Below are 23,966 nucleotides of genomic sequence, written 5' to 3' on the forward strand. Positions count from 1 at the left end.
AAGCTGGTTCAGCTGCAGGTAAAGCATCCTAAAGAAATAGAATACAGGATTCGTAAGGAGAAACCATGTTCTACGAAAGGAAACTCTTAAATAGCTTAGTTTTTTTTTTTTAAACAGACTCAAATGAAATATACATCACATACTATAAATTTAGTCATTTAAAAGTATACAATTCAGAGGTTTTTAGGATTTCACAAAGCTGTGGAATTATCATCACAGTCTAAATTTAGCAAATTTTTATCATCTCCCCAAAGAAATCCTCTACCTGTTAATAATTGCTCACCATCCTCCTTTGTCTTCTTCCAGGTTTCCCACATCTAGCTTTTAGATCTAGACCTGTGTTTCTCTTAGAGTTAAATTTTGTGAATGGTGTGAGGTAGGGGTCCAGCTTCGTTCTTTTGTACGTGGTATCCAGTTGTTTCAGCGCCACGTGTTGAAGGTACTCCTCTCTTGCTCAGTTGGTCTAGTTTCTTTCCTTATTCCAGTGAGCATCCTCTCACTTCAGCCTGGCAAACTCCTCTCAGCCATCCTTGTGAGGCAGGCCTGGTGGTGATGATCTCTTAGCTTTTCTCTGTCTGGGAAAGCCTGTGTCTCTCCTTCATTTCTGAAGGACAGCGTTCCCGGATAACGTTCTGTTTATCAGCAGTTTCTCCTTTCATCCCTTTGTATATACCTTCCTACTTTCTCATGGTCTGTAAGGTTTGTGCTGAGAATGTACTGATACCTTATGAAGCGGGTTCCCTTGGGGTGATAGGCTTCTTTTCTCATATGGCTTTTAAGATCTCTTTGATTAAAAAAAAATTATTTTTGGTTGCTCTGGGTCTTTGTTGCTTTGCGTGGGCCTTTTTTCTAGTTTGGGGGAGTGGAGGCTACTTTTCCTTGCAGCGTGTGGGCTTCTCATTGTGGTGGCTTCTCTTGTTGCGGAGCACTGGCTCTGGGGCACGTGGGCTCGGCAACTGCAGCTCCCAGGCTCTGTCGCACAGGCTCAATGCTGTAGCCCATGGGCTTAGTTGCTCTGTGACTTGTGAGATCTTCCCAGACCAGCGATTGAACCTGAGTCCTATCCACTGCACCATCAGGAGTTCTTGTCTCTGACTTTTGACAGTATTATGATGTTTCTTAGAGAACAGTTAGTTGAGAGGAATATGTTTGGGAACCAACAAGCTTCCTGAACTTCAATGTCTGAATGTCTCCCCGGATTTGGGATGTCCCAGCCACTGTTTCTTGAGATAAGTTTTCTACCCTTTCCCTTCTCATCTTCTGGGACTCCATCAAAGTGTAGGTTGTTTCCATGCATTGTAAGTTAGGTCGTGGATTTGAGATCTTTCTTGTTTTTTTAACATAAGCATTTGTAGTCTGAATTTTTCCTCCAGCTTTGCTTTCACTGCAGCCCATAAATTTTGGTATGTTGTGTTTTTATTTTCATTTGTCTCTCAATATTCTCATTTTTTTCTGTTACACAACACAGTGATTAAGTATTTCTACACATTTCAAAATGAACACCATAGGTCTAATTACCATGGGTTACCATGCAAAGATATTACATAACTATTAACTCGGTTCCCCACACTGTACATTTAATACCTGTGCTTCACTTATTTTGCAACTGGAAGTTTGTGCCTCTTAATCTCCCTCACATATTTCTGTCCTCTCTCCGATTCACACTGGAGACTGCTCAGGTTCCTTTTTCGTTGTTATTCAGTCACTCAGTCATATCTGATTCTTTTGAGACCCCATGGAGTGTAGCATACCAGGCTTCCCTGTCCTTCAGTATCTCCCAGAGTTTGCTCAAACTCATGTCCATTGAGTTGATGATGCCATCCAACCATCTCATCCTCTGTGGCCCCCTTCTCCTCCTCTCAATCTTTCCCAGCATCAGGGTCTTTTCCAATGAGTCAGCTCTTTGCATCAGGTGGCTCCATTATTGGAGCTTCAGCTTCAGCATCAGCCCTTCCAATTAGGTTGTTTGTTTTCTTAGTGTTGATTTTGAAGAGTTTTTTGTATATTTTGTATCTTCTTAAAATATCTCTTTTGTAAATATTTTCTGTCAGTCTGTAGTTTGCTTTCTCATGCTCCTGACAGAGCAGAAATTGTTAATTTTAATGAAGTCCAGCTTATCAGTTCTTTATTTTATTGATTATACCTTGCTGTCATATCTAAAAAATAATCACCAAACCCAAGGCCGTGTAGATTTAGTCTTATATTGTCTTAAGGAGTTTTATTTACAGTTTTGCATTTTAAATTTAGGTCTGTTATCTATTTTGTTCATTTTCTTCTTTTTTAGGATATAAGGTCTGTGTCCAGGTTGGTTTTTTTCATGTGAATGTTCAGGTATTTGAGCAACCTTTGGTGAAAACGCTGGTTTCCATCGTGAAAGAGCAGTGGACAATTGTTTCAGTCAATTCAGTCGTTCAGTCACATCTGACTCTTTGTGACCCCATGGACTGCAGCATGCCAGGCTTCCCTGTCCATCACCAACCCTCGGAGCTTGCTTAAGCTCACGTCCATCAAGTCGATGATGCCATCCAACCATCCTATCCTCTGTCTTTCCCTTTTCCTCCTGTCTTCAGTCTTTCCCAAGACCTTTCAATCTTTTGACATTGTTTATTTTGATGTATTTTGGGCTCTCTCTTCTGTCCCATTGATCTATTTTTCTATTCTTTTGTAATACCACTTTGTCTTGATAACTGAGGCTCTGTAGTTTGATATTAGTCGTCTGATTTTATTTGATTTTTTCCTTCAGTACTATGTTGGCTATTCTGAGTCTTCTGCTTCTCCAGGTAAACTTTGGAATAAGTTTATCAATATTCATGAAGTAACTTTCTGGTATCTTTTTTTAAAAATTATTTTATTTTATTTTATTTTTTTTAACTTTGATGGAGTTGCATTGAGTCTAGAGATCAGGTTAGGAGGAAGAACTGGCATGTTGACAATTTTTAGTCTTTGTATCCATGAACATGGAATATCTCTCCATTAGGTAGGTCTTTTGATTTTATTCATCAGTGTTTGTAGCTCTTCTCATATCGATCTTGTACATATTTGGTGAGATTTATATCTAAGCATTTCATTTTATGTGCTCTAATATAAATTATATTGTGTTTTAAATTTAAAATCTCACTTGTTCATTGCTGATATATAAGAAAGTGATTGACTTCTATATATTTGCCTTGTAGCCTGCAATCTAACCATAATCACTTATTAGTTCCAGCAGTTTTTGGTTATTTTGCATTTTCTATGTGAATGATCATGTCATCTGCAAAGAAGGACATTCTGAAATCTTCCTTTCCAGTCAGTATACCCTTTATTTCCTTTTCTTATCTAACTAGCTAGGGCTTCCAATACAACATTGAAAAGGAGTGGTGAGAGGGAACTTTCTTGTTTATTTTCCTGATCTTGGAAGAAACGCTGCTAGTTTCTCACGATTAAATGTGATATTAGCTGTAGGTTTTTTGAAGATGTTCCTTATCAATCTTAGGAAGGTTCTGTCCGTTCTTAGTTGGCTGAGAGTTTTTATCATGAATGGGTTTTGGATTTTGGCAGATGACTTTCTGTATCTATTAATGTACTCATGTGAATATTCTTTAGAGCCTGTTGATGTCATAGGTTCATAAATTGATTTCCAGTTGAACTAGTCTTGCATGCCTGGGATAAGTCTTGGTTGTGGTGTATAATTCTTTTTACATTGTTTGGATTCTATTTGCTAATATTATCTTACAGATTTTGAATCTGTGTTCATGTGAGATATTGATCTATAGTTTTCTTTTATTGGAATGTTTTTGTCTGGCTTGGTATTAGGGCGAAGGTGATCTTATAGAATGAGTTGGAAAGTATTCCCTCTGCTTCTATCTTAGGAGATTTTGGGGAATTGGAAGAATTCCTCCCATAAATGTTTGGTTGAATTCATCAGTGAACCCAGTGGATGCTCTGTTCATTTTTCATCATTCATTTTTCCTTTCATTCCTCAGACTGGATAACCTCCGTTGACCTATTTTCAGGTTTGATGATTCCTTTGCCAACTCAGATCTGCTCTTGACTACTTCTGGTGAGCACTTCTGTCCTTCTACTCTTCCAGTCAGGAATTTCGATTTGGTCTTTTACGTGTTTCTTTTCTCTACTGATACTTTTTATTTGGTGAGACATTGTTTTCATTCTTTAGTTATTTTGGGTTTTTGGATGCTTTAGTTCTTTGAACATACAGTAATAACTAATCTGAAGTCTTTGTCTAGTACATATGGGGCATCTCAGTGAGTTTCTAGTGATTGCTCTTCTTCCTGTGTGTGCACCATATTTTCCTGTTTCCTTGTGTGTCTTGGAATTTTTTGTTAGAAACTAGACATTTTAGATAATGTGACAACACTGAACATCAGAAAGCCCCACAGTGGGGTCTCTTCTTGCTGTTGTTTTTACTGTAAGATCTTTCCTTTGAGTTTCTGGCCAGGCTTTTCTTGCCTCGGCTGGCATGGTTGCCTTAGGTAACTGAGTTGTTTATTGTCGCTGAGCATTTTCCACAGACACCCTGGGAATATTACAGGCTTTCAGCTTTGAGTCAGGTTAAATAACAGCAACCTCCTTTAAATGGGCTTTTCCCTGGAGCTGCTGCAAACAGGTCAGATCGTGGGAATGCTCCTGGCCAGGGGCTTTCCTAGGTGCCCAGTCCAGCCCCAGCCTGTCGCCTGTGGCAACTGCAAGGCTTCTCGTTTTCAAGCCTTCTGCAGAGCATTGAAGAGTGTGTGGGAACCAGCCAAGTTGAGGAAGCTGCAGTCCCTGCTCTGCAGTTTTTCCTGAATTCCTAAGATTTTTGTAAACTCTTGGTTTTGTTGCTTGTGTGGAGGAGTGGGTTTAGAGAGACCCTCTCTCTGCTGCCCCAGGTATAGCTCATGTTTCTCTAGTTTTCCTAACAGTTTATATGCCTGGGGAAGTCTTCTCTAAATTGTGAGTCCATACATGGATACTCACCTTCTGCTAGAATGTAGGTTTCCTGGGAACAGGCTTGTGCAGTACCTGCATGTAGCAGGAGTGAAGGAAATTATAGGTTGGGCAGGGCCCCGGTATTTCTCAGATGAATTGGGACTCCTGGTTCTGGAATGGGCAGATGAGGCAGGACGTCTCTGCCTGGCAAAGTGACTTGACCCTCTTCATGTTCTGTGTTGGCTCTGGGGAAGGCAGCCTGCTGAAAGTAATTCTCTGGAGACAGCATCAGTTCAACCTGCTACTAGCCTGTTAATCCCTGTTTTGGGATTATTAGCTTGGAATTTGGATTGATTAACCATTCATCTGGGCTTTCTGGGTGACTCAGATGGTAAAGAATCTGCCTGCAACGGAGGAGAACCCGGGTTCGATCCCTAGGTGGAAGATCTAATAAGTAATGCTCACTGATTATGTGCTGGTTATTGAGTTGGTAAGGGAATTAGACTGACAGAGTCTTTGCCTCCATGGAGCTGACAATTGAGAGAAGAGACAGGCCAAAACAAAATAAAACCCCCAAACATTGAGTACAAATTGTGATAAGTATCACAAAGGAAATGGTGTTAACAGGTATGAAGGAAATGGTGTTAACAGGTATGAATTCTGAGTCTGGCAGCTGGGGCAGGAGGGCATGACCCGCATCATGGGCCCTTACCCTGGGAGTTGCTTTTCTCTTTGGCCAGTGTTTGTCCAGCATGATGCTGCCCAGCTCTACCTCACAGTCTGGAACCTGATCAAGAACCAGATCACAGACGTGGACTTGGTAAGTCCTAGAACAGAGAGCTCAGAAAGGGAGGATGCTGTCCTTGTGCACATGGAAACCAAGAGGAAACGTGTAGAATGCTCACCACAGTCGTGCAGTGTGGCCGCTGTGACTTCTCTGCACCTTAGTGAGCAGGGGCAGGGGCAGCCGCTATTTCTGGAGCTCTGTGTGGTGTCTCCAGCTCTGGACGTGGCTAACCTGTTCACTCGGGCTCTCTTTGCCCCTCTTCCTCCTACCCCCCGCCCCACGTTGCAGGTGGCAAGGCTGCAAGCCCTCTACACCATCCGGTTGAAGGAGTCCTTTGTCTGTCTTGAATGTACTTCGGAGATGAGCAGAAACAGCAGCATGCTGGCTCTCCCCCTGTCTGTCTTTGATATGCACTGGAAGCCCCTGAAAACGCTGGTGAGGTTCCTCCTGGGGAGTTTGCTATTCCCTGCAGCCCAATGTTGTCAGCGCTCCCTTGCTTCTTTAATGCACCCTTGGCTTTTAAAAACTGATGTCCATTTCCTAAGCATGGGTCTGCTTAGTTCTCCTTTGATTTGCAGGAAAAATAAGTCTCTCCTCCCGCTCCCCTTGTCCTTCCTGCTCCTCAACAAGTAGATCCTCTCTGAGATCCTGGCAGGTGCACCACGCGGGCTGATGTTAGGGGAACCTGAGGAGAACCCTTGTCTGTGGGGAAAAGGGTGACTCCAGGTGGAGTAACCCTGGCTTTCCCTGCTCTCTGGGGCAGGAGGACGCTCTCCACTGTTTCTTCCAGCCCCAGGAGCTGTCCAGCAAAGACAAGTGCTTCTGTGAGAGCTGTGGCAGGAAGACTCTCTGGAAGCAGGTACTCGCTGCTGATCAGAGGCTTCCCTGGACTGTGGGGTGGGGGGGGCGGGCCCTTGGGGAGGGGGCATGCTGAGGGAGGGAATCCGCCAGGCTGGGTCCAGGATCCTGGGGGCTTCTGATGCCCAGAGCTGTGGATGCGCTCCTGGGGCCCCATCACTGTAGGGGTAGGGAGGGCACAAGAGCCACACTCAGGCCCACCCTCGCCTGGGCTCAGGGAGCAGACTCCACAGTCCCCTACAGACACCTGTGGAACCCTGGGCTGCTCAAGCCTTCTGTGGGAGACCCAGCAGATTCCAGGAGGGGTGCTGTTTCACTCCCTTCTTTTTGGGGAGGAAGAACATCCTGTTGGCCCTGGTGCTTCTTGGAATTGACCTGTTTGAAGTGCCTGGGACTCATCTCCACGGTGACTGTGTTTTTTCCAGGTCTTGACACTGACCCATCTGCCCCAGACACTGACCATCCACCTCATGAGATTCTCCATCAGAAACCTGCGGGCAGAAAAAGTCTGCCACTCATTGTATTTCCCCCAGAATCTGGATCTAACCAAGCTCCTTGAGACAAAGGGAGAGCCCTGCAGTGCTGAGGAGCAGGTGAGGGCCCTCGTGCTCCTTACACACAAACACGCACACACACACATATACACACCCCACACACACACACCCTGGCCTCATCAGAGCCCATGTCTTTTGTCTGTCTTCCTCCCCACCCCTATCAGACACCACATCCTTTGTCTGTCTCCTTCCCCTGAGCTGCCCAGCATCACACACACCAGAGATGCGTTTTGGGTTTGGGGCGTCATCCTCTCCTCTGTGGCCGAGCTCAGGACGCACAGGGAGGAACACTCACCAACGCTTAGTGTGATTCGTGGAAACATAGTCACACATTTAAGAAACACTGATCTTTCAATAAGGAGTTTAGACTCTTCTCGAATAACAGCCATGGGGCTGTTAGCTTCACATTCCCACCAGCGTTGCTGTTGGCAGCTGCATTTCTGTTAAGACTCAGAAGACTTTATTTCTAATGACTGGACAGCTATCTCCCAGCACTGACAGAAGAAACCATACTTCAGAACCTTCCTTTTACATAGGGTGTGCCACAGGTGACCCACATCCTGGGTGCTAAGCAGCACCAGCCTTGCTTCCTTCTCCCGACAGATTACACTTGCCTTGGGGATAAGAAAGGAGCCAGCACTTGGGGCCAAATTGATTTAGAGTAAAGTTGAATCCAGTTGTCTCGAGCTAGTAAGTTGTCGGGAGATTCTGAGAAAAGTGACATAAATATCTTTTCTCCATAGGTTTAAAATCCTACATTTATTGCCATATATACATGGGTCAGTTTTTGGACTGTCTGTTTTGTTCCCCTGGGCTGTTTACTATCCATGGTCTAGAACTATGGGTTTGTGTTTTTTTTTTGAAAAATTGAGGCCTGACCATGTGTTTGAGTGGCTCCTATTATAATAGGGTTTCCTTCCCTGTTTGGGGCATAGGATTCTGTTCTTTCCTTCTAGTTTCCTTATTTCCACTTGCACAGCCTACCTAATGAAGTATCTTAAAATTCTTTTACCTTGAAAAGACATGTGAGACATATAATGTCTCCCTATCTACCAACAGCCTAAACAGTTGTGCAGACTCACAACCAGTCTTTCTTTATTTGCACCCCATCCTCTTCCTTCTCCAAACCTCTACTGGGTTATTTTGAAGCAAATCTCAGATGCCATGCATGTCATTTGCCAGTATTTCATTATGTCTCTCTAGGGCTTCCTTGGTGGCTCAGACGGTAAATGCTTTCAATGCTGGAGATCTGGGTTCAATCCCTGGGTCAGGAAGGTCCCCTGGAGGAGGGCATGGCCACCCACTGCAGTATTCTTGCCTGGAGAATCCCCATGGACCGAGGAGCCTGGCAGGCTACAGTCCATGAGGTCTCTAAGAGTTCGACATGACTGAGCACCTAAGCACACAGCACATGTCTCTCTAAAGAAGAAGCACACTTTTTCCAAACATGACCAGTTTCATCTCATGATTATGTAATATCCTCTAATATCCAGTCGGTATGTGGATCTCCTGACTGTCCTGTAAGTTGTTTGCTGTGTTTGAATCTAGATCCACATAAAGTCTACACTTGCATTTGCCTCGGTTTGCTCCCTCCCTCCCTTGGCCTTTCTTTCTTCCATAGGTTCTGTTTCTTTGTTGTTCTCTCTCCTTTTCTTTTCCTTGAGATGCATTTGTTTGAAGGGTTTTATGTACATCCAGAATTGGCTGGTGGTCTTGTTTGGCGCTTTCCTCTCTCCTTGTATTTCCTGTAAACTGATAGTTCCATCCAGAGTTTGCCCCAGAGTAATATTAAAAACCCAGCGTAATGTCCTCACGTGAGAACAGAGAATGATTTGAGCCCTCCCTTTTAGGGACAAAGCTTTGTTTTGTTGACTAAAAAATACAGTCACAACCTGAAAGTAGAGAGTTTTTTATTTGGTGGGAATGTTTAGGACTCAGAGTCCCAGAGACAGTATCTCAGTAGCTCTGAGAAAACTGCTCCAAGGAGGCAGGAGGGCAGTGAACCAGTGAGGTTGCTCAGTCATATCCGCCTCTTTGCAACCCCATGAACTGTAGCTTACCAGGCTCCTCCATCCCTGGAATTTTCCAGGCAAGAGTACTGGAGTGGGTTGCCATTTCCTTCTCCAGGGGATCTTTGTAACCCAGGGATCAAACCCGGGTCTCCTACAATGCAGGCAGATGCTTTACCATCTGAGCCACCAGGGAGTCAGTCTACATACAAGTTTGCAATGGAGGGAGCAGGCAGTCTGAACATCACAGATCAGGTATGAAGCTAAGGAGTTTGGCATTCTGTGTATGGGTGCAAGCCTCTAGGCTTGGATTCACTCCTTTCATGTGCAGCTCAGCGACCTGAGCACCTCAGCCAATCCTGTTTCCTCGTTTGCCTGGCTTCTTGCATCACCTCCCCCCCACAGCAGTCACTGTGGGGTGGCAGCATCTGCTGGACCTCAGTTTTGGGGAGCCCTCATTCACATTTGGAGGCCAGAAATCGCTGGTGGCTGTGACATTCCTTGTTTATTAATAGGCAGAAGATATTTTCATTTCACAGTTTGTACCACCCTCATCCTCTCCCCTTCATAATCCCATTTCAGAGTCTCAGGTAAGGGACATTATTTGACTGTATTGAGAAGAAAAGTACAATTTTCCTGACTCTTGTGGAGATCTTGCTCAAAATGAAGACTCTCACCACTGTTCCCTTTTCACAGAGAATCATCTCTTATCTAGCTTTTCTGAGACCAAAGGGAGCAGGGTTAATTACCCCAAACCTGGTGACTATGCTGGTCTTTCCCTTACCATGATGCTCTCTTACTGATTCTGCTCTGCTTCAAATCTGTCTCCTCCAGGCCTCTCTCCTGGGGCTTCTTTCTCTGCTTCTGGGTCCTTTCCTGCCCATTTTTATTGGTATTTAATTTTCATCGCATTCCTTTTTCTTCCCATTGTTCAAATGTCTTCTCATTAATTCTTATGGTTTCGATCATCTGAAACTGAGGACTTTCGAGTCGCTGTCCCCTACCCAGGTCTCACTCTTGATCCCCAAACCAGGGTGTCCACCTCCAGCTGAGTCCTGAGAAACTCGCTGTCTTCATCCCCAGACACCTCTGTTCCATGCGTAACTTTATAGCACCAACATCTTCCTAATTTCCAAGCCAAGAATCTGGGGTTCATCCTTGCAGTGCCCCCTACTTACTCCTCCCCACTGTATCCATCAGTTGCCGAGTGACTTACTGTTTTTCCTTGACTTTGCACAAATCTGTCCCCCACTTCCTCAGTACTGGAGTCAAAAGCTGGCGCCTCAGAGCCAGGCAGGCTAGGGTGGAGGTCCCACCTCTTGATAAGCTCTGAATCTGATGTGAGTTACTCTACTCCTTGAGCTCAGATTCCATGTCTGCAAAATGGGATTGATGCCAACACCCTGTGTACAGGTTCGTTGTGGATATTAAATGAAATAGTGCATATGAATCACATTTATCTCTAAACATAGAATCCTGTTTAGTCATTAGCTCTCATCAGATGCAAAATCCATTTCAGAATGCATCATGTTATATGAAGACGTACCATATTGTCTTATGAGCCTTGAATGTCTTGTTCTGAAGATGTATTATTATTATTTTAAACAGTGGACCTCCAGGGAAGTTCCCATAGCATCTTATTTTTTTTTTTAATTTTATTTATTTTGGCTTTACTGGGTCTTTGTTGCTTTGTACTGGCTCTCTCTAGTTGTGGAGGTCAGGGGCTACTCTTTATTGTGGTGAGTGGGCTTCTCATTGTGGTGGCTTCTCTCGTTGTGGAGCACAGGCTCTAGATGCGTGGGCTTCAGTAATTACAGCACCCGGGCTCAGCAGTTGTGGCTCGCAGGTTAGATCTGCAGCATGTGGAATCTTCCCAGACCAGGGATCGAACCTGTGTCCCTTGCATCGGCAGTTGGATTCTTATCCACTGTGCCACCAGGGAAGTCCCTGAAGGTGTATTATTAAGTGAAGTGCAAAGTATTTCCTGCTTCTAATTCTTACACTTCTCATGAAAGATGTGAAGACAGTTTTCTCTCAGTGGCTAAACATATTTAGGCATATTTTTTATATACAGCATAGGTGTGTGAATATGTCTGCAGTTAATAAAATTGTCATCACAAGACTGCTAAAAGCACTGTAAAATCATAAAAAGCTGTAACTTTTAGCAAAGCAATAAATAATACAAATCTAACAAAGAACCAGAATAATAATGTTTAAGCTTGTTTTGAAGTAGTTCACTTGAGCAAGTATGTCATAAAATATTTGAGTGTGTTGCTAATGGAAATATCACTTTTCAAATTTTACATTATATATACATTTGTCTATCACCTATCATATAACAATTCAAGTATGCTGTTAATATTGTAGCACATAAATTATATATTTATGCTCATTATTTTTCTTACAGCATATGAACCTTAGGTTTCTAAAGAAAAAAATTATAGACTCAGCATCTAGATATGACTCTTTAATTGGTCAGGAGGAATAAGAAACATTTAATTCACAACGCAAAGTAATTTTTTTCTTTGAGGGTGCTTTATGATGTAATATGTAGAAGAATATTGTATTTGAAAGTGAAAGTCACTCAGTCATGTCTGACTCTTTGCAACCCTGGCAAGAATACTGGAGTGGGTAGCTGTTCCCTTCTCCAGGAGATCTTCCTGACCCAGAAACTGGGGTCTCCTGCATTGCAGGTAGATTCTTTACCAGCTGAGCTCCCAGGAAATATTGTATGTAAATCATGGAAAAATAAAATATTAGTTCACTTTTAGGATAAAAAAAGTAATGTATGTGAAGACTTAGTCAAATGCTGGAAGCTAGCTAGTAATTATCATGTTTATAATGCTTGTTGTCATTTCGTGGTGCTTCTTGCTGGTGGTCAGTCTCTCCCCACTTCTTCCGCTCTCAGCTGTGACTCTGCCTCACTTGGACTCTCAAGCCATTTTCATATGCCTTCACTCTGGTGTTCTCAAACACAAATCTGATGCTGCTGCTCCTCTGCACAGAGCCTTCCAAGGCTGCCGCTGCTGGGATGTTTTGACTCCTGACTTGGCCTCAGTGGGTCCCTGCACCCCTGCCCCATCCCTCAACCCCATCCCCCACCACCATGCCCTCCACAGATCCTTCAGGGTAGTTTAAGCACATTGTCTCTGGGGAGCTTTTCTCAACTGCCCATTCCTTCTTGTTTTGGGGTAGAGACTGCTTCCCAGATTTATCTGTAAACCTGGTGTGAAACCTCGCTTCACAGCTGTGCTGTAATTAGGTATGAGCATCTTGTGGTCAGAGATGGTCTTCTGGGGCCCTGGGCGCACCAGTGCCTGGCAGAGAGGCACTGAGAAGCAGAGGGTCGGAAGAGGAGGTGTGATGGGGGTCCCTTTATCCTTGTGTCCTTCAGTGTGGAGGGCACTATGAGCTCTTTGCTGTGATCGCCCACGTGGGGAACGCTGACTATGGTCACTACTGTGCCTACATCCGGAGTTCTGAAGATGGAGAATGGTTCTGCTTCAACGACTCCAATGTTTCTTGGGTGAGAAGCGTCCTCCCAAACTGCCTCTTGCCGTGGGTTCTCCATCTCTAATGGGTTCTGAGCCAGGACTGGAAGGCCATTGTGACCCAGACACACTAAGATCCTGTTTTCTGTGGCAGGGGGGCCTTTGTGAAATTTGAAGCCCTTTACTGCATGGAGCCCCATCTGGTTCACAGCTCTGCTACGGTCTGCTTAGCTTAGCGTCCCAATTTCTGGAATTCTCAGCTCAGGGCCCTGCAACCTTGTGCTCTGGACTAACCTATGAAGGCAAGAAGCTCTAGAAAGAGTTACAAAATCTGGGCCCAGCATAACCAAGTGTAGACAATGCACCTGAGGGACTTGGTGTGCCGAGCACCTGTCACTGGGTGACCAGGCCTGGGAGTAGTCAGACTGGTCTGTCTAGGGGAGGGAGGGCAGCTGGCAGCACCATCACTCTCTGGCCACTTAACCTGGTTTGTCTCTGTCCTTGCAGGTGTCCTGGGAAGACGTCCAGTGTACCTATGGGAATCACAGCTACCGCTGGTGAGGAAGGCTGGGTCGTGGGTCCCATGAACTCACTCAGGGCATCTGTTGCTGTAGGAAAGGGCTGCCACTCACCTTTGGAGGCCCAGAGAATATGCTCAGCCTCGTTTTTCAGCCCCATCCACTGCACTGCTCCTCTCCTAGTTTATTTTTTAAATTTTTTCATAGATAAAGGTTTGAAATTACATATGTATTTTTAAGTTAATTAAGAAAAATTTTTGTCAATGCTGTGTCTTCGTTGCTTTCTCTGGTTGTGGTGAGCGGGGGCTCTTTGTTGCAGGTGTGCAAGCTTCTCACTGTGGTGGCTTCTTTTGTTGCAGAGGACAGGCTCCAGAGCTTGCAGACTCAGCAGTTGTAGTGCACAGGCTTAGCTGCTCCATGGCACGCGGAGCCTTCCCAGACCAGAGATGGAACCCGTGTCCCCTGCACTGGCAGGTGGAGTCTTAACCACTGCACTGCCAGGGAAGTCCTCCTCTTGCAGTTTAGACCCAGCAGTGCTAAAGTGTCTGAGGCTCCCAAACAATCACACCATCCCTGGCTTTGCACGTGCTGTCCCTTCTCCTAGTTTGTCCCTGAGGCAAACCACCTTCATGCTTCCGTGCTTCTGCTCATGCCCACCTGCCTTGTACTGCCTTCCCAGCACCATTCAGGCAGGTGTGCAGGAGCCTCTCAGGTGTTTTCCATCATGTGCTCACCTCTTCACAGCCAGGACCACGCTGCTTGGTCATTGTTCACCTGCATAACATTCTTTCACGTTAACCATGAACTCTTCGGAAGCAAGGATCACTCTTGTCCTTCTCTGTTGTCTGGTATGGAGGCTTGAATTTAGTCAATAATAACAGTAAATATATTGTTGAAAATCAGTAACTACATAGAGGGGAGGCTGGAGAGGAAAAAGCTTGGCAGAGATAAAGCAGAGACTTTGCAGGTTTTTTCTGCAGAGCTTCTGGGTTAGAGGTGACATTGCACACTAAGCGTGGTGTGGGACGTGGACCCAGCCGCACGAGTAGGTCTTCACTTGGAAACTGATAAATTGGGTGAAATTTGTGCTTGAAATCCTGCCCCCCCACCGCCCCCTGCTACCTCCTGCTTCTCCTTTTCTTCTAAGCATCTCCCTTAGATACACTCTTAGATATACACTTGGTCATCTTTTGGTTGTCAGTGACCCCCCGTTATTTAGATCAGGGTTTGGCAGACTTTCTGTCAAAGGCCAGAGAGTGAATGTTTCAGTTTCTGGGATACACAGTCTGTGTCTCGGCTCCTTGGTTCTGCTTCTGCAACACAAAAGCAGCCACTGGTGGTACATGAGTGAGCATATGTGGCTTTGTTCCGGTTACATTTACTTAAGTTCATGGGCTCATAGTTTGTCAACCCTTGCTTGAGATGTTAGCTAATAGTTATTTACCCGGGTCCCCAGTTTTGTCTGCCCTGAGCTGATAGATTGATGAAGACCTGATCCAGTAAACCGGGAAGTTTTCTGATGGGTGTTCTATCAAGAAGTAATGATGTAGTAATGAACTCTGAATGTTTCGTCTCAGTGATGCCCTTGCACTTTTTTTCTTTCTAGGCGGGAGACTGCCTATCTCCTGTTTTACGTGAAGACTGAGTCCTAATGGATGCTCCCTAAACCTTCAGAGACCTACAGAGTGTCATCTTCCTTTTCTGTTCCTGTCTCTGCAGATTGTAAGAGATTCTGCAGTGAGGAGAGGCACCATTTTCAAGCTGTTTACATTTTATTTATAATAAGTGGTGATTCTTAAAATATTTAGCAGTGACACTACACAGGTCTGGATCGGTCAGAATGGGAGCCACTGGTGGACTCATGGTCTGGATTGCTCCTGCTGCACAAGGCAGTGATCTGTTAGCTGGGAGCTGCAGAGTCCGGGTGCTCCCAGGGGAGGAGAGACCAGGCCAGTGCTGGTAGCAAGAGGCAGTCGGGTAACAAAGGGCTGTGGTCAGGAATTATTTCAATATTCTACAGCTAATGTGACTATACTGATAGGTACTGATTGTATATCATTTCTGTTTATAATTTTAAAAACTTTCAGGGCTTCTCTAGTGGCTCAGTGGTAAAGAATCCACCTGCCAATGCAGGAAACATGGGTTTGATCCCTGATCTGGGAAGATCCCACATGCTGTGGAGCAACTAAGCCTGTGCACCACAACTGCTGATCCTATGCTCTAGAGCCCAGGAGCCACAAGGACGGAGCTCACGTGCCCTAGAGCCTGTGCTCCGAAACAGAAGCCACTGCAATGAGAAGCCTGTGCACCAGAGCTAGATAGTAACCCCTGCTCGCCGCAACAAGAAAAAGCTCTAGCAGCAACAAAGACCCTGCACAGCCAAAAATTAAAAATTTTAAATGCGTATCAATTACATGAAACTCAAGTGCTTTGTAATTGTGATTCGTTTATTTGATAAATATGTATTGATCACCTACTTTGTGAAATGGTATGCCAGACAGTAATGAATACAATTCTTTCTCTCAAAAAGAACTTTTTAATTTAATGGGGGTTGATTAAAATACACGATACTGAGGGTTTGTGCTACAGGAATTCAAAGGAAAATAAATGAAAATGCTTCTGCTGTGCACCCACAGGAGCAGCCTGAAGGCTGGAAGGGGGCTGAGAATGAGGACAGTTTGTTTACAGGGAGAAGCACACCCAGTGGCATGGCTCAGGGTTCAAGGACCCTCCACACACCCGGAGGGAAGGGAGGTGGGGCTCAGCACGTTGATCTTGATCCAGGCTCAGAAGTTTGGGTCTAGCTTAATAAGTAATGAGGATTTTTTTTTTTTGGAAAGTGTTCAAAAAGGAAAGGAACACTTAGTGGTGTTGCAGTAAAATGGATTTGCGGGTGACATGGGTTAGAGACAGGTTGGCAGTATGGGTGGGCAGGTGTGCACAGTCCCTGGAGCCGTGTCAGAGGAAGAATGTGAATCGTGGGGTGTCCAGGGAAGGGAAACCCTGCACCAACCTGGGAAGAAGTGTGTGGACACCCCCCACCAACAAAGGAAGTGACTCAGTCATTCACGTGTTTAACGACTTGTTCGAGATTTCATATTTTGTAAGTGGCAGAGCTGAAACCTCCAACCTGAAATGAGGGTGATTTATTCTTTCTATTGGCAAGAATTTAGCCATGTGAGAGTAAATTCTCACTGTATAATAGCCAAACAATGTCGTCATGGACAGATCCTCTTCCTCAGTGCTAACCGTTGCTAAGCAGGTGTGTGTATATTCTTATCTCTACCGTCACAAGCTGTCATAAAGCACTTGGCTGAAAGCCACAGAAGCTGTGTTTCTTTCTTGCAGTCTGGAGGCTGGAGTCTGAAATCAAGGTGTCACAAGGTTGGTTTCTCCAGGAGGCTGTGAAGGAGAGTCTGTCCTGCCTTTCTTCTGGCGCCTGGTCGTGCCAGCCCTGCTCTCATCCCCTGCGTGGACCTGAGTCCCTCTGGCCTCCACCTCCATCTTCACGCGCTGTCTTCCCTACGTGTGTTAGTCGAGGACACCAGCCATGGGTTAGGGGCCATCCCAGTGTAGCATGACCTCACCTTCACATGGCTTATTTCATCATTGTGAGGTTCCAGGTGGGTGGGAATTTTAGGGGGACCCTATTCAGAGTAGTAAAATGTATTGATCCCTCTAGGCCTTATTCTGGGCATTGGCATGCATATTCACAGATATGAATAATTTTTACATCATTAATTCTACTGGAAACATTATTCTGCTCATTGTTTTTTCTCATAATAGTGTCTTAGGAAAGTTTCCAAGTCTGTATGTAAATGGAAAACATTCTTTTGAATTGTTACATTTACTCCATAAATAGATATACTATATTTTTTCCATTCCCATATTGGTAAATATTAGGGCATTTCCATTTTTTCACTATTTAAAGTGCAGAGTGAATGAGTACCTTTAGATGTGTTTTTGTACATGAGTAAATATTTCTGTAGGTACTGAGGAGTGAAATTATGGATCAAAGAGACTGAAGGGAGAAGTTACATGTAGACTCCAAGTTAAAGAGGAAGGGTACTAGTAGATCATTTTTAATGTCCTGGATTGAAGGAGAAGACAAGGAATCAATTGACTTGAGTCTCTGGAAGTAGCTGATTTCTATGCTATTTTGTTTCTTCTCCAAAGTGCCCCCTTACTCATCCATATATCCATTTGTCCAAAAATCAAGGTTCACAGTGATACCTGATGCCTGACCGTATGTGAACTTTGCTGTGATCTTGTTTTGAGGGTTTGAGGTCTGTTGTTATTTCATCCCTATGTACCCCTGCTGTCTGCCGCCCCAGACTTCTTCAGCACATACACCCAGTATCTTTGTCCCTGTGTTTTTTCCTTAAAAGTAGTATTGTGAGGAATTCACTGGTGATCCAGTGGTTGGAACTCCACAGGGTGAAGGGCATGGGTTCAATCCCCAGTAGCCACCCAGGCCAAGGCCAAGTCCTGCCTGCTGGGGTGTCCACAATAGTCTGCCCACATAGAGTTCCCATAGACCATACAGCTCCATTACAGGTGACCTGACGGGAGTGTTGTTGGGTCCCATAGAGTGTCTCCTGTATGAGGCCACTTCTCCATAACAGGGAGGCATAAGCAACCTACATAACATACAAAGAAGCACAGAGATCTAGGCAAGATGAGGCAACAAAGAAATGTCTTCCAAACAATGGAACAAGATAAAATAAGACCTAAGTGAAGTGGAGATGACAGTCTACCCAGTGGATCTCAAAGTCCTGATCATAAAGATGCTCAGTGATCTTTGGAGAAGACTGGGTGAACACAGAAGTTTAACAGAGACGATATTAAGAACCCAATGGAGCTGAAGAATGAAATCACTAATGCACTTAAAGAAAACAGTAGCAGATCACACAGCAAAATGGATGGTGAACTGGAAGAACATAGTGGGAGTCACTCAAGCTGAACAGAAAGAAATTTTTAAAATGACAGTTTAGGGACTTTCCTCGTAGCCCAGTGGTTAAGAACCTGCCTTCCAAGGCAGGGGATGAGGTTTCCCACCTTGGTCGGGGAAGTAGGATCCCACATGCCTTGGGGCAACTAAGCCCGTGTGCCACAACTAGAGAAGCCCGTGTTCTGGAGCCCACGAGCCACAACTGCTGAGCCCGTGCTCACCTCTGTCCTCACTGAGTTTAATCTTCATCCTTCACCATAACTCACCTTGAGTATAACAGCTTCAGGGACTTCTGGGAGCCTCCAAGTAAAAAGAAGCCGAGGAGGGGGTCTCTGGATCCCTGACTCTGTAGCTGGGGTCAGAAGCAGGTCGGGGGGAGCGTCATGGGGCCCTCTACCAGGGAGGGGCAGGAGATCCCAGGTGGTAGTTAGCTGAGTCCAAGACCCTCCTGGGTACAAGGCATCCTAGCCCCCTTGGTGCATCATAAAGAGACCAGCTCCCTCCTCCCCTCAGCCCCCAGGCCTAGTCCCTGCTTCTGAGAAATTCCCTAGGGGTGGGTCCTGGTGCCGGAGGTACCCCATGCTGGGGCTCCTGAGTCTCTAGGGAGGATAGAGGAGTGAGGGGAGACTTGTCCACAGAAAGAGAGCATCTGTCAGAACAGATCCTGGGGCTGCTGCACCCCAACCTGCACCACCATCCCCAAGTCCACTGAGGCAGGACCATGAGAGCAAGGCTCCTTTCCTCCCCAAGACAGAGACACAGAGGAGACACCAGGTGAAGGCAAAGATGGGAGGGAGGGGCCCACAAGCCCAGGGATGCCTGGAGACCCCAGAAGCTGGAAGAGGCAGGAAGGACTCTCCACTGGAGCTTCTGGAGAGAGCACTGCACTGGGACACCTTGATCTCAGATGTCTGGTGTCCGAGACTGAGAGAGGACAGGCTTCTGTTGTTCCAAGCCCCAGGAAGCTCATACAGCTGGTGGGAAGTGCCTGCCCTGATCTAAAGCCTCCCTCCCATTAGGTGAGGTGGCCCTACAGACTCCACCTCTTCTTCCACATCTGGTAGGTGGGAGACCCGCTTCTCCCTGGTACTCCAGGAGCGGCTCTGGAGCTGATGGGAGTGGTTCTGGGGTTTTGCAGGCTGAGCCCCTGTTGCTGTGCCCCCATTTCCCCATACGAGCATCCAGAGCTCTGGATGTCTGCTTCGCTGCCTGAATCCCTCCTCCCCCAACCCAGTATCCACAGGAAAAGTCAGGGATTCTGTAGCAGGGTCTTCAGGCAGTCTGCGTCTGGACCCATGTGGGAACCCCAAGTTTTACTGTTTTCTCAGAAATGTCTCCTGGAATTTAATCTTACTCATTCCCTCTTCCTGATCTCTTTCCCCCACCCTTAAGTTAGATGTTCTGGCTGACTTGTCAGCCTTAGTTAGATGCTGTTCTGCGTGCGGAACAAGCCCCCTTATCTTCAAAGACCTTTCTTGACGACTCTCGTGTGATTACCTCTGGACCTCCAGAAGGAAGCCTCCTTAATCCCTGCATTCTGGTCTGTCTTGCTTTACTGCTCTTAGTTAAAGATTACAAGATAAGTTACCAATAAATATGTGCTCAGCATTTTCTCAGGAAGTTGCTTCTCTGAGAGCTTTCCCTGCATTGTCTCTTACAATGCTGTGTGTTTGTGAGAATTGTTCATTGCAAAACTGCTGCAGACCCACGTTCACCTCTTCCCTGTAAACATAGAACTTCCCCTGACCTCACGCCCCGTGCTAACCGCCTCCACATCTGGCCATGGGCCCAGGGCAGGTGTAAGACTGACTGCCCTCTCAGCCTCTCCCTTGTGTTGTCAGAGCTGCTGCAGCCCTTGGTCAAAACCTGTGAACCCACTTTAATAGGGGTGTCCTTGCTCACAACCCTCCAAGCACCTCTTTTAGCAAGAGTTAACAGAAGTCTTTAAATCATAGGGTCCAGAGAGAAGAAAGGAAGCTACAAAGAAAGAAAACCAGATGGAGCCAGCTAGGACCAAGATGGCAACCTATTCTGACCTCCAGCAGACCCTGAGTTTCATTGTATGTTGATTTTACTATATTATCTATCGTATATTAAAAAGCAGAAACATTACTTTGCCAACAAAGGTCCATCTAGTCAAGGCTATGGTTTTTCCAGTGGTCATGTACAGATGTGAGAGTTGGACTTTAAAGAAATCTGAGCGCTGAAGAACTGATGCTTTTAAACTGTGGTGTTGGAGAAGACTCTTGAAAGTTCCTTGGGCTGCAAGGAGATCCAATCAGTCCATCCTAAAGGAAATCAGTCCTGACTATTCATTGGAAGGACTGATGCTGAAGCTGAAACTCCAATAGTTTGGCCACCTAGTACGAAGAACTGATACATTTGAAAGGACCCTGATGCTGGGAAAGATTGAGGGTGGGAGGAGAAGGGGATGACAGAGGATGAGATGATTGGATGGCATCACCAACTCAATGGACATGAGTTTGAGTAAATTTTGGGAGTTGGTGATGGACAGGAAGGCCTGGCGTGCTGTAGTCCATGGGGTTGCAAAGAGTCAGACACAACTGAGTGACTGAACTGAACTGAACTGATCTATCGTATTCAGTGACACATCTACCGGTGACCAGACAGGCAGAACCTAAACAGTAAAAAGGAGGTAGCCTTCCTCTCCCCTTCCCAATGCACGTGCCTCCCCAGCATTAGCCTCAGTCCTCTTCCTTTTCTTTACTCTGGAGAATTAAATCCCTCTCTGCAGAGGGCGAGAAGCTGAGCTGTGAACTTGCTTTCTTCTCTGTTCTTTGACCTCTGAGTAAAGCCTGTGCTGTGTTGGTCTTGGCTTTGGTTTCATAATCGCCTACTTGAACCCGCTTGGAAAAAGGAAACCTTCCTTTTTGAGGCAGAGAGCCTCGGCCAGGCTAGGGCCCGAGCAGGGTCCACAGGACTTAACTTGGTAACAATCTATAAGGGGACGGTGGTCTGCCCCGTGGAGTGGGGGGAGGCACACCTTCAACCGCAGCACCTGGTCTGTGGACAGCATGGCCCCCATGGGCCTGGACTGTGTGCTCCTGCCCCCCTACCCCTGACACCACCTGGCAGTCTGACTCGCTGACACTGACTGCTGGGCCTCCAGTCTGGAGGGATCCAGAAGCAGCACTTGGAGCCAGATCGGATGTGTCTTTTCACGGGCAGTGGCAATACTGGATATTAGGACATTGTTTCTAGAGAACAAACAGCTGCTAGAAGTTGATGTATGCTCTGGATTTGAAACCCATGTGCAAGACAAGAGTTCCCACCAGACCCTGGCTTGGAAGCTTCTGTATAGGTGATGACCACACCAGTGCTTCCTTGCCAAGTCCTCCAAGCTTCCTTGGTGGGCACAGCTGGACTCACACTCCACGGGCTCCCCAACCCAAAGCCTGAAGGGCCAATGCTGGCAGGGCCTGGAGATGAGAGCATCACTCCACCAACCACCAAAACCAAGCCCATCTCAGGCTCTGCTACAAGTCTGCTCGCATTTGCTCTCTGGATTCCGAAGACAGACCTGCAGGAAGTGGGCTGTGAGTCCCATATTGATGGTTTTCTGTGGAATTTCCATGAGACCCTTCTCTGCCCTGTCCTGAGCAAATGACTCATCAGTCCATGCTACCATCATTCCACAAGCAGGATGAGAGGCTGAGGCTCTGAGAAGCCAAGTAACCCACCCAGAAGGACAGACGTGTGGCCATGGAGTGGGGTCTGTGCCCGCTGCCCGCACAGGGTGACTGCCTATTCACAGCAGGTTCACACCTGTTCCCTTGACCCCTTGCAGGGCAGTTCACAGAGCCTGCTCTTAGGGGGTTGACTCATCTTCTTTTACCAGGACTCTTGTCTCACATTCTGTCTCTGGGATCATCCAGAAGGCTTGTCAATCTGAAGCAGGGTCAGTCTTATGTCACCAGGGTTGCTTTCTTGGCCCACACACACCACCTGCTCATCCACTCCCAGCTCAGACCAGAAAGGCCCCCTTGGGTCCTGAGCTCCGTGGCTCCTCTGGGGCACCCACTCCCCTCGTGCCTGGTCCTTCTCTCACATCCCCTTCAGGGTCACCAGGAGCTCCCACCACCCAGGGCAAGCTGTCTGCTGTGTCCTGGGAAGGCCTCTGTGGTGTCAAGTGGAAGAAACAAGAGGTACCTGTGGGACCTCCCATACACAGCACAGTGGCCAGCACCCACCGACTGACTGCGTCACTCTGGATGGGCCCAGGGTGGGTTCAGGGGCCTCACTGCGTGTCCTGGTTCTCATCTCATCCCAGCGCTGCCTACACAGGAGTCAGTCACTAAGCTACTCTGTGCTGGCTGCACAGATAGGATGCTCATTCATACGCCCCTCCCAGGAACACAGGGTTCTGGTGGGCAGGCTCCTCCCAGGATATGGGGCTCACCTGAGCAGGTACCCACAAGGCTCAGGACCCAGGAACCATGCACAGAGCCCTCTTTGCAGAGCACTTCCAGCCTACCTGTTGGTCAGGCCTGACCCTGAGCCCCTCAGAGCAGGACCTGAACTAACAAACAGCTGCTCCTGGACAGGTCAGTAGCCTTGGGCTTCACTAAGCAGCCTCCCTCCAGTGGGTCTTCCGGAGGCTTCCACTGCACCCGGGCACTGGGACCCTGTCTTCACCACCACCCCTCCTCTCCCTGAGTCCTGGGTTCCTCTCTTTAGGAGAGGGTCTTCTTGAAATTACCTCCTACTTGTGGGCCAGATAAAATGACCAGAAAACAAGCCAGAGCTGCAGCCCAATGTCTATCCTGACCCTCAGGACCCACATCTGTGTGCCTGGCAGGCACAACAAGGCCCATTTTCTGCAACTGTGAGCCCCTGATGGGTGAGGATTTGGCTAATCTGACCTGGCTGGCCAGCCCTTCCCAGATGTGCCTAGGTTGAGGTCTATGTAAGCGGGTGTAAGAGTGCAGCTATACTCTATGCCATACTCTGTTGAATGTGTGGAGCTGGGCTGGCAAGAGGGCTGTGTGGATTGCTGTTTGTGATCAGGTCTTTTGTAGACCAGATAAGAAAGGGATGTGTCACCTGTGCCTGCTGTCGGACCTCCCCAGGTGGGGGTGAGGAAACAAGAGAAAAGGCAGTGGGAACCAGCATGGGAAGGATAACTCAGGCAGGGAAATGGAAAGCTTCCAGAAGAGCCCCTGGGGCCAGGACCATCCTGCCTGGCCTGCACGAGCCCACTCAGCAAGTGTGCTCTTGCTGGGGTGGCTCCCGCCTGTGAAGTCTTTACTCATATTCGGGTGTTTTACCTGGGAAGGGTGGGTGAGGTTCAGGAACAGCTAGCCTGGGGGTCAGCCAAGGTTTTCTTAGAGATGCCTCTGTTTGTTATCCCAGCTTCCCACTGAGGACTCTTCTTAGGGGAGTAGGTGGGGTGAAGGGGATACAGGGGTGGAGGAGGGGTGGGGAGGGAGGAAGCACTGCTGGTTGCACCTAAGTCCCCACCCCTGACCATCTTAAGAATTGTTCATTGGTGTAGCAAGCATCCTAATTGGGTTTTCACCTGTGTAACTCGTGACTTCTTAATGAGCAACGTGAACGGTGACATTAAATGTCCTCAGTCAGGACTAAATACTTACTACACCATGTGTATAGTGTAAGAACCTGGGGAAGCGTGTGCAGCTGGTACCCCAAGGGACGGGCTTCAGACTTGACCCTTCAACATTCTGGTGTCCAGCCACTGCTTTAGGATTTTTTTGGGGGGGGACCAATGCTGACTCTAAGGGTTCTGTAATCCAGCCTCCATCTGCCTTTGGTGAGACCCACACTTCTAGGATCCTACAGAGCAGGGTCTGTGTGGCTGCCCTGTGGCTTCTCTAACAAATGACCACAAGCAGGGTGATTTAAAACAACA

General features: G+C 46.8%; 1 protein-coding gene across 3 annotated transcripts in view; it reads left to right on the top strand.

Annotated features, from left to right (window-relative positions):
- The window catches only part of USP18 (ubiquitin specific peptidase 18), a 30,241-nt gene extending 14,696 nt beyond the window's left edge, over positions 1-15,545 (top strand). For all 3 annotated transcript variants that reach the window (XM_061417416.1, XM_061417415.1, XM_061417417.1), the window contains exons 5-11: positions 5,649-5,728; positions 5,984-6,130; positions 6,459-6,554; positions 6,979-7,146; positions 12,511-12,642; positions 13,115-13,164; positions 14,732-15,545. In XM_061417416.1, coding sequence (XP_061273400.1) covers positions 5,649-5,728; positions 5,984-6,130; positions 6,459-6,554; positions 6,979-7,146; positions 12,511-12,642; positions 13,115-13,164; positions 14,732-14,777 — 719 coding nt within the window. In that variant the 3' untranslated portion in view covers positions 14,778-15,545. The remainder of the gene's footprint in view (positions 1-5,648; positions 5,729-5,983; positions 6,131-6,458; positions 6,555-6,978; positions 7,147-12,510; positions 12,643-13,114; positions 13,165-14,731) is intronic.
- Positions 15,546-23,966: the final 8,421 nt, after the last annotated feature.

This window comes from Bos javanicus, chromosome 5 (genome assembly GCF_032452875.1).
Source record: "Bos javanicus breed banteng chromosome 5, ARS-OSU_banteng_1.0, whole genome shotgun sequence".
NCBI classification, from domain to species: Eukaryota; Metazoa; Chordata; class Mammalia; order Artiodactyla; family Bovidae; genus Bos; species Bos javanicus.